Source organism: Echinops telfairi, unplaced genomic scaffold (genome assembly GCF_000313985.2).
Source record: "Echinops telfairi isolate 266 unplaced genomic scaffold, ASM31398v2 ScPeMD7_3533;HRSCAF=4204_0, whole genome shotgun sequence".
Taxonomy (NCBI): domain Eukaryota; kingdom Metazoa; phylum Chordata; class Mammalia; order Afrosoricida; family Tenrecidae; genus Echinops; species Echinops telfairi.
The window spans coordinates 52,730,775-52,742,205 of NW_022107431.1; the positions used below are offsets into that span (position 1 = coordinate 52,730,775).

General features: G+C 34.7%; 1 protein-coding gene across 2 annotated transcripts in view; it reads right to left on the reverse strand.

Annotated features, from left to right (window-relative positions):
* TBC1D32 (TBC1 domain family member 32) overlaps positions 1–11,431 on the reverse strand; it is a 289,724-nt gene that overhangs the window by 17,764 nt on the left and 260,529 nt on the right. Inside the window, exons 31-32 of one of the 2 annotated variants that reach the window (XM_045294624.1) lie at positions 10,130–10,270; positions 148–336 (exon numbers count right to left, since the gene is read on the reverse strand). In XM_045294624.1, the coding sequence (XP_045150559.1) occupies positions 148–336; positions 10,130–10,270 (330 nt within the window). Of the gene's footprint in view, positions 1–147; positions 337–10,129; positions 10,271–11,431 lie in introns of those variants that run through there. The other variant, XM_045294625.1, reaches the window with a different exon arrangement.

Consider the following 11,431-nt stretch of genomic DNA (forward strand, 5'->3'; position numbering starts at 1 on the left):
AAAAATATATTTTAAATCATAGATGTATTTAACAATATTGTCAAGAGTTTGGAAAACAAAACAAAAAAAGAATCATTGCTACTTTGATACCTTCACACATCTATTATGTTTTAGGCAACATTTTTCCATAGGTATAAGAATACTTACTTTCAGGAAAACCTGCAGATCCTGTGCCTGAGTGTGCTGTAGAATTTCTTGTTGTAGATGTTTGAATATAGCTATACAGATGTACACTTGATAATCAGGACCAAGGAAAACACAAGTAGCAATATAATGGCAGATTTCTGACCAATCTAAATAATTCCAGAAGCACTGAGTTATCCATTGCAGGCAAATCTAGGGGGGGAAATCAGTTGATCAGAAATCTTGCAAATATTTTAAAACAAGTTACTTTTAAAAAGCAATAATCAATAATTCACACAAGCCAATTAAAAGTTCAGTATTTAATCAAAATAGAAAGACATAAGGCATAGAAACCAAGCAAAACGGTGTCCTCTCTTTGCTGAAAGTAGGAGAAAACTTTCATGGCCTTGAGACTGTGAACTTGGAGGTAACTGGCAATGTTCACCTTGCTCATATACCTGAGTATTGCTCAATGCACTCTTTAGTCACATTGTCCTCCTCTTGCTCAGAACACCAGTCTGGTCTCCACAGATAACAAATGCTAAGAGAATATTTTAATTCAGAGATGGAAGTTTTTCTACCCTACCTATAATCACAGATGTATAATTATGCAGATGACAGATTGCTAAATGTTACATTAATGCAAATGAAATCCTGCTGAGTCAGAAAACAACATAACCTAAACATAATCACATAACTTAAAAACTGGGAGCTAATGTAGAGAAAAATTTAAAAATGAGACTTTTACCAAAAAGTGGGTTCTGCCAACCTTTGCATTTACCTTTTCTTGATAAAATTTGTTCAGATTGTAAAAGCAATAAATGCCAATTATGAACAATAGAGTCTTTAGGAAAATACATAGCAATAACACAGATCAACCTGGTTAACATTTTAGTACATTTAGTAACTTTCCAGTATTTTAATTTTTATTTATATTTTATAAATGACTATTGCAAGAAAGACTGCCTTTCTTGAATCTCCCTTCTCTAGTTTTATGCTTTTGTGATTGGAGATGTACAGGGAAAGGAGGCAATGGTGGTGGTGGTGGTGGTGGTGAAAAGATATCAGAGCCCATTTCAATTTGTCATACATGTAAAAAACACACAGGTATGATTTCTCTGCTTTTTACTTTTTTGGTCCTCTCAAAACATATTTTTGAACATACTCTAAACTTTCCTTTTAAAATTGATTCAACTTTTGACATAATTCTGCTCCTAACTGCTTTCAATATGACATTATTGATTTTATTTTCATTCACACACATCATTGGCCATAAACTGTTAAATTTTTGCCATTATAGGCAGGTTTTTTATTTCATCTTCTCACCATGCTTTCTCTTTTATTAGCATCAATGTCAACTATTTATGGTCAAACTATTCTCGACAAAGGCTTTCTTCTGTTTTCTAGGTTGTGGTTGTTCTCAGGTTAATGCTCTCTGCTTCATTAGACTCCAAATTATTTTCATAGTCTTATGAGTTTAACTCTTTATTCAATAGGAATATATTTATAAAAGCCCGCATTTGTCAATAGTAGATATTAAATTCCCCTTGGTTTTAACTCTGTTTGATACTAACATGATTCGGGCAAAACTGGACCTGAGCACTAGGTTTGGATTCAGAATAAATGTCCACTTGTCCGTTGTCCCAAAATGCCAATGTCCTGGTGGTTTCACAGGACTAAGGAGGAAGGAACTCCAGCTCCCACTTGTCTAATCAGCGGTCCCTTTGGCAGAAGCACTTCTAAGTCTTTAAGGCATTCCTGTCACAGTTCTCTGTTCAGTGCTATGGCTGCTAATGGCAATTAACCTCTGACCATGCTGGCTAATGAAATGAGAGTCTTTAGATGGCTGAAGAAACAGAAACAAAGAGAATGAATGAAATAGTGAAATGTATACAAATGGTCCACACAGAGAAAGCAGTTCGCATTCAGGTGTCAGTTTTTAAGGGTGACTGGTGAGTAGGCAAAGATGAGGGAGGGGTAACAGCTTCTGCCCATCTTCTTTCTGGTTGACTTTACTGCTCCACAGGTTAAACTGTGTGAAATTACTAATAGTCAACTTTTCCTGACCTTCAGAAATGCAATATGATACAGTTCAAACTAATATTCCTGAAGTCAAAACGCATGTAAGTAAAAAGTTATTTGTCAATCCAACCTTATCTATTCTGGCTGGAAAAAAAAAAAAGTCATCCCAGAATTTAGTAAGTAGTTTACTATGACAGCTACTTTCTAACACATGGTTATTGGTTTTGATTTCTCATATTATGTACACTTAATCATTATCTTACTCTTCTGTCAACAATAGGAATAATATGATCTTACTATTATATGGGAAAGTTACAGTAGAAAAAATGAAATACTATAAATGAAAGCACTCTAAAAATATAAAAAGTCCTACATATATGTCACTATATAACACAGATACATAAATTATTATTATTCATTTAAATTGAGCATGCACCTAGTTATATACAAGGCACGAGTGTATGCTGTAAGAGGGAAAAAAGAAACCAACTTCCTGTTCCCACAGATTTGACATTCTGAAGGGGAGTCACAGACTTTTAAAGATACATGTGTGTATATTCTTTTCTCTTGGCAGAAATGATCTTTTCTTCTTGTTGTTGCTAATATATGAGCAAAATATTTCAAGAATTACTAAACTGTCATGCTAAAAGTCTAGAAGACTATTCCCCCGAAAGTGTGATGAATATTGTCACATTTTTTTAATCGTTGAGCAAATATTTTTCAATCTACAAAATGACTGACCTGCAAATTGGATTACTGTCAGGAATTTTAAGAGGGCCAAAGACACAATATAAATTCAAATAGATGTGTATTTTCCTTGTTGTTGTCATTAGGTGCCATCGAGTGGGCTCCACCCATTGGGACCTTACGCACAACAGAACTAAATGCTGCCCAGTCCTGTGCCAGGCTCAGAATTGTCCCGATGTCTGAGGGTACTGTGTCAGTGCATGTCTTTGAGGGCCTTCATCGTTTTCGCCATCACTCCACTTTGCCAAACATGCCGTCTTCTTCAGGGACTGGTTTCTCCTGACAACATGTCCAAAGTACGCCAGACCAAGTCTCGCCATCATTCCTCTAAGGAGCACTCTGGCCTTACGTCTTCCAATATAGATCAGTTTGTACTTTTAGCAGTCCACAGTATGTTCACGATTCAATCTTCTTCAGTCTTCAGCTTTCACATGCGGATGCTACAATGGAGAATACCAGGCCTTGGATCAGGTGCACTGTAGTCCTCGAGGTAACATGCTTGCTCCTCAATATTCTACAGAGGTCTTGGGCAGCAGAGCTACATAATGCAATTAAGTCTTTTGATCTCTTGACTGCTGCTTCCATGAATAGTGATCATGGATCCTAGAAGACAAAATCCTTGACAATTTCAAGCTTTTATCCATTTATCATGATGTTGTCTATTGATGCAGCTGTGCAGATTTTGGTCTTCCTTACTTTGAGTTGTAATCCCACTGAGAGATACAATCCTAGATCTTCATCAGCCAGTGCTTCAATTCCTTCTCACTTTCAGCCTGTAAGGTTGTGTCCTCTCCCTACCGCAGGTTGTTAATAAGCCTTCCTCCAACGCTCATGCCACACTCTTTTTCACATTTTTCCTTAATATTATTAAGTATGGAATTTCTCAGACACAAATAAAAAAAGGTAAAAAATGATACAATGAATCAGACTCCTCATTCAGATGTAAAGTGTGACTCATTAATGTCTCTGAAAACCATTTTATTTTATAGGTTCTCTGTCTCTACCTCTTTATCTCTACCTCTACCTTGTAGAACTTCCCACAGAATGGATTTCTCAGATTGCATCCCTATGTGCACATACTTCTGTCACTTGTGTCTCCTACATATTGATAATTAAGTATAGAGGCTTGATCAGATCAGGTTTGAATGTTTGTTTAGTAACCTTAATTCACAGGTAATGGTACACATCAAATGATGTATGTTCCCTGACCCTCCTATCATTTTTCCTCTATCCCTAAAAGCAACCACTTGCCAAAATGAAAAATGGTAACCTGTGAGACACAGAAGTTGATGGTCCTGCCTAGTTTTTCTGGGTCTCGCAAGTTTTCCGCCTTTGGTAGCATATGGCCTTACTACTTCTATCTTATTAATTTTAGGGGGAATTTTTAAAATCATTTTATTAGGGGCTCATACAACTCTTTATCACAATCCATACACACATTAATTGTGTAAAGCGCATTTGTACATTCATTGCCCTCATCATTCTCAAAACATTTCCTCTCCACTTAAGCCCCTGGCATTAGGTCCTCATTTTTCCCCTCCCTCCCCGCTCCCCCCTCCCTCATGAGCCCTTGATAATTTATAAATTATTATTTTGTCATATCTTGCCCTGTCCGACATTTCCCTTCACCCACTTTTCTGTTGTCCATCCCCCAGGGAGGAGGTCACATATAGTTCCTTGTAATCGGTTCCCTCCTTCCAACCCAATCTCCCTCTACCCTCCCAGTATCACCATTCCCAGTATCATCACTCCTGTAGGGATCATCCACCCTGGATTCCCTGCATTTCCAGTTCCTATCTGTACCAGTGTACATTCTTGGTCCAGCCAGACTTGCAAGGTAGAATTCGTATCATGATAGCAGGAGCGGGGAGGAAACATTTAGGAACTAGAAGAAAGTTGTATTTTTCATCGTTGCTACATCGCCCTGACTGGCTCGTCTAGGGGGAATTTTTCTTTTAGTTTTTCTTCTCTGAGAGGTTTCCACTTTACAAGGGGATGATTTTCTCAGGACGTTTCATTCATATAAGCACAATCTATGTATATTTGTCTTCCCATCCTTTTATATATAAAGTCACATACAAAACTTTCCTTCTTTACATTTTCTAGAAGCACTGCCACAGAAAATACAAAGTGATGAAAATAGTTTTCCTTGAATCCTGCTTTTGTAATTGGAAGTAGGGTGCAGACAGTAAGTACAAAAAGACCAGTAGGTTTTATCTTGGCGATATCTAGATGATATCTAGAGTATTATTCATGTTAACACAGTAAAACATTGAGGATGATGACCCCAAGGAATTACAGAGAAGGATCATCAGAGATGCGTGGCACTTCACCAGGGAAGCGGTAAAAATACATTATGGAAAATCTTTCAATAAATAATAAGTTGTTTAAAAAGTTAATTAGGACGTGCTATTTTTGTTGTTAATTTTAAAAAAGAATTGATATCAAAATTTCTATTTTCTTTCCAATCTTAGTTACTCTTAAAAGGAAATCTCATCAACAGGCATTAATTTTTAACTACATTCACTTTTTACATAATCTAGTAGAGGCCATTAATTTTACTCTAGAGATGGTGTATTTCACTTAGCAACATGGCCACCAATCCTTCATTAATTAGCCAATCCCTTAGTGAGTAAAGAATACACAACTTCAAAAAGAACAGCTTCTAATTAGATTAAAGTGACTAAGCTTTGAAATACAAAATTAGTATCTAAATAAATAATTAATCACATTATTGTCTAGTTAACATAAGACTATTTTCATATTTTATAATCAGAATAAAAATGGCAAATATAACAACAAAGCAATGATCTATACTTCTTAAGGCATAAAAAGTTTTAGCTTACATAAAGAACCATTAAAAAGTCACTTTTAACATTGACTAATTTAGGAAAATAACATACTGCCCAGAAGTAATACATGTAATTTTTATTTATAAAATTTGCAACTTATATGCAGTTTTAAATTGACAAATGTAAGTATGATATTTTTCTTTATAATTACTAAATTGATAGAATGGGACCTAAGATATTGCACGTTTTCCTTGGTCTTTAGTAGTGCATGTTTAAATGAAAAAATATAGACTAATGTATTCTTAGTTGTATTAGAGAAAACATATACTAATCAAGGTTAGAATGGCCAAACGGAAATCTTAGGATGTACATATTGCTCACCTTGTTTGAATTTTAGAAAAAAAATAAAATCAATTTGTTAAGCTCATGCTAAACATTTAAGCTTATACTGAATAACTGCTTCTAATCAAGTGTTTGAGCAAAAAGTGTAAGAGCTAAAATAGGCTAAAGGAGAACATTCCTTTCCATTACATACAAGATATTGCCAAAGTTGGATTTATTATCTTTAGGAAATCTGAAATGAACAGATGGTGGCAGATAACCCACTGTAAGAAAAAATAGTTAATGAAATGTATAATGCTTTCTTTAATTTTTAAAACACATATTTTTAAGTAATATAGGTGCTTAGCCAGCTTCTTGTCATGCATGCCAAATTTTTTGGGCATCTACCATTATAATTACCACAAGGTCAACAGGCATAATAGTATACATATCTTGATGTCAAAAAGAACTAGTGTCTAAGAGGAACAGATTTCTTAGGGAAAATCCTAGGGAATGCAAGGACTACTTTTTTTAAATTACAAAATATATCAGTATTTATCTGTCGTTTCAAATTGTATCAATATGTTTTAAAAGAGGACCAAATAAACCCAAGCTCAAGATATCCTTCACCACAGGTAGTTGAAAAAATTTCTCACTTAATTAAGACAAAAATGAACACCTGACAAATCAAAACTCCAGGCTTTCTTCTGGAGCATAATTCCTTACAATAACCAGTTAGTGCTTAATAATGCAATGTTAAACTATTTTCCATTAACTCATCTAAAACAAGCTAGCTGTTATTTACAATTACTATGAAATAGCTATATATTTAATAAAAATGGAACAGAAATAAAGTGTGCCATTTTTAAAATTGGAAGAGGGAGAACATATGAAAGTTCAGTTAGGGAGGGAAAATGTCCTATATTAATATTAATGCATACAAAAACTGACAACTGAAAAAACCCTAATAATTATCAATAGTCAAAGTGAAAATTAAATTGTAAAAATAATTTTTCACTATCAATACCTATAATAAGAGGTGAACCACAGAAATAAAATGAAAACTATAAGATTGTAATAAAATTTAACACAAAGCAAACAAATAGAAAAGCTATGTTCTTAGATAGGAAGAATGAGTAGGGCAAGGATACAATATTTTCAAAGTAATGTATAATTTAACATAAATTCAATCTAAATCACATCCAAACACAAATGCCTAATTTGAATTGGGCATAATTATCCCAACTCAATTATCCCAATTTAAGTGCCCTTAGAAGACTTAAATAGGCAGAAATAGTGAAAATAGCATTTTCAAGGGTAGGGATAATCACAGCCCTCCAAAACAAGAGCCAAACTGATTGCCATAGAGTGGATGCTGGCTCCTAATGACCCTACAGGGAAGTGCAGAACTGTCTCCGTACGTTTCTAAGACTGTAACTGCTTACAGGAGAAGAAAGCCCCATCTTTCTCCCAATGGCAGTTTCCCTTATCCAGCTGGTGGTTGGTGGTTTCTCTTATCCAAATCACTAAATATCTATTTTAGCTCCCAATAAAATGGTCTTGTAAAAATGAAATGGCACTCATATAGATCAATATCCTAGGTAATTGTGAGCTCAAATGGACTGGTATAGACCATTGTGAATAAGACAATCATATGGTTTACCATACAGAAAATGACAGATGCAAGAGAAATAGCTTCATATTCCTCATCAAAAAGAGCATTTCAAGATCTATCTTGAAGAACAATGTTGTCTGTTTTAGGATAATATCCGTATGCATTAAAATAAATCCAGCTGATACAATTCTTATTCAAATTTATGCACCAACAACTAAAGCTAGTGATGAACACATTGAAGAATTACACCAACTTCTTCAGTCTGCAATTGATCAAAGCTGCAGGCAAGTTGCATTAATAATTATTAACAATTGGAATGCAAAGTTGGAACCAAAGAGTAGTTGGAAAATATGGTCATAGAAAAAAGGTAGAGATCACCTAACAGATTTTTGCAATATCAACTACTTCATCACAAAAATATTTTCAACAATATAAACAGCACCTGTCCATGTGGCTGTCACCAGATGGAAGACACAGGAAGTAAAGTGACTGTATTTGTGAAATGAATGATGAAAAAACTCAATATCAGCAGTCAAAATGAGACCCGGGGCTAACTGAGGTACAGACCATCAATTGCTCATATGCAAATTAAGGTTGAAGATGAACAAAATAAAAACAAGTTCTCCAGAGGCAAAGACAACCTTGAGAATATCTCCCCTGGATTTGAAGAATAGATTTGATGCACTGAACACTAATAACAGAAGTCCAGACAGGCTATTTAGCATTAAGAACATCATATGAAGAAAACAGAAGGCCATTAGAAATACAAGAAAGAAAGGAAAAATCAAAAGTGGATGTCAGAAGGGAATCTGAAACTTGTTCTTGAACAGTCTCAGTGCCATCAAGTTGATGCTGCCACCTAGCGCCCGACTGAGCTTCTGAGACTGTAATTCTCTATGGGTGTAGTCAGCCCTATCTTTCTCCCGACTCTTAATCACCATGCTACCAGGGGTCCTTTTGAACATAGAGCAGGTACAGCAAGTGGAAGAAATAATTATGTAAAAGATCTGGACAGGACATTTCAAAGGACAGCTCAATAAGACAAAATATAATGGAATATGCAAAAACTTGATGTAAGAAAGGCAAAAAAGAACACATTCAGAAGATCTCAAACTAAAAGAACTAACAAACAAAATTCAACACGAGTTATAATATCGAAGGATACTGTGGGCAAATATTGAACATGGTACTGAAGGTCAAAGTACAAATGCTACAGTGAAGGCATGAGAATACAGGAGGCTTCAGGAATGGATGGAAGAAAACCTGAGATGTTATAATGCACAATTACAATGCTAGAAGTACTCATTAAAGCAGTCTATGGGAAGACATTTGAAATTCTTTTTGTAGGGTATTTGTGATGGGGTGAAATCTGACACATGGAAAGCTGAAAATACAAGTGGGCAAGCAAGCAGAAGAGATACATACTTTTGCCCATTCAAAGAAAGGTTACCTGACTGAGCGCGAACATTATTACAATAGAATTAACATGTATACTACTTTTGTTGAGTACAATGTAAAAATCACGGTAGCTGTATGTCGGGGGTGAACTTCCAGAATTCAGGCTACATTCAGAGATGGAAGAAAGGAGGCCATGTGACCGTGTCAGAAGGACCGCGACGAACAGCAAAGAACACCAGAAAGATCGCTACGAGTACTTCATTAACTATGCAAAGCTTCTCAACTGTGTAGAACATAATAGAGATAGCATTATAAAGAATGAATAAAGTGTGGAATTAAACACTTAATTGTGTTCCTGTGGCACCTATACAAAGACCAAGAGACAGCTATTTAAACAGAATAAGGGGACACTCTGGCTTAAAATCAGGAAAAGCCTGATCAGGCAAAAAAGAACACATTCAGAAGATCTCAAACTAAAAGAACTAACAAACAAAATTCAACACGAGTTATAATATCGAAGGATACTGTGGGCAACGTAGCTTTACATCATACGTTGAATAACTGAAAAGCTAAACAATATGAAAAATAATATGACATCAGTACTGGAGAATGATTTATTAACAACCTCCAATATAGAGATGCTACAACCTAATTGAAAGAGGATTTGCCGCACAAGACTATGAGAAACTACTGTTTTCAGTTTGGATTATGCTTTAGATAATAAAACCAAAAAGATTCTCACAACTGGACAAATAAGCAACATAATGATAAAGACTGAAGTTGTAAAGGTTTACATTTTACATGAATCCAAAATCAACACTCATAGAAACAGCAGTTAACAAATCAAATTACCTATTACTCAAACTGCCTATTAAGCAAAAAAGAGGTCTTTAAAATGTTAGAAAGCAAAATTGTCATTTGAAATCTGTCCATGGCAAGCACTGGCTGGAAAGAAACATACATACCAGGCCTGGGAATTTAAGTAGATAAAAAAGTAGGCATAGTATACAATTATTTTATTAACTTAACTGTATCATTTATATGACATGAGACTGTGATTTTAAGGACACTGGGACCTTGGAATTAAACACTACTACTGTCTATGGATTACCTGCGATGGGGCAAATCCGGACATGTGGAAAGCTGAAAACACAAGTGGCAGCTCGGCCTTGAGTAGCATTTCAACATAGTGAGTGCTGCAGAAATATATCGGATGGATGCCAGATTCTGTGGTATCAATAGGTAGGTGCCTCTGCACAAAAGAGAGATATTGAAAGTTAAATAATGAATACACATATGAGACACGGCTTACAGAAATGCTTGCTTTGCTTTGAATTGCTGCTTCAAAAGTAATGTGGTACCATAGCAATTTACTCCAAATATGGTAAGTATGTGCATTTAAAAGTCAGGATGTTATACACTATAGAAAGAATAGATACTGTGTTCACATGGGTTAACTTAACACTTTATAGTTGTGATATTTCAATTTTTGGTGGACACATGAGGAAGCATGCTGTATGAAATAATAAATATTTAGGGTATACTTTATGTTTTAATCCTAGATGTACCCAATATGCTTAAATTTCCTGGTTTTAGCCATTGATTCTATTAACATTGAAAATGTTTTGCCTTTCCAGGAGTGGAGGATGTTTGCCTAGTCCATTTTTTTAAGATGATATAAATACTAACTTTATATCTAGGCTGTTTCTTATACTAAGAAACTCCAGCAAAAGCTGTAAAAATTTGCATAATGAATTCCCATCGAAGTTCTTAGGCCAACTATTTTATATAAATATTCTAAATCAGTTCCTCCCATTTACAAATTTGCGTTTCTCAACAATTTCTTCATCATGTGAGCTATATTTTCAATTTAGCCCTTAAGTACAGTTTATGATAATAAATGTCCAATATTGTTTTAATAAGTATTACTTTAAATATAGCATCTACTTATGCCATTTTAAAAAACAAAACAGAATAAATAATAAAATATAATTTGTACCAAGAAAAATTGTCTTCAGACTTAAAACTAAAAAAAAAATTTAACAATCAATATTAGATCTGAAAACTTTAATTATGAAACATTTAAAATTGCACTTTATTTTCTTGTCTTTACTGGGACTTTTATTTCTAAAAAAAATTACTAAAAAAGTTAATAGTTTAAATTAAATCAGACTTAAATATAATAAATTCATAGGAGTTAAACCATTAATTGTTTTCTCTAAAATTTATTGTCAAGCTGCTTTGAAGGATAGAGATTTAATTTGCATATTAAGACATCTGATGAAAACAAGGAAGAAATGGGTAGCGGGGGCACAGGGCGCTAACCCACCCAAGGGGAGGGTATTGTTTATATCTCCACAGGAAAAGAGGGACCAAACTTCAACCCAGTGCTCCAAGGTGTGAAGACAACATG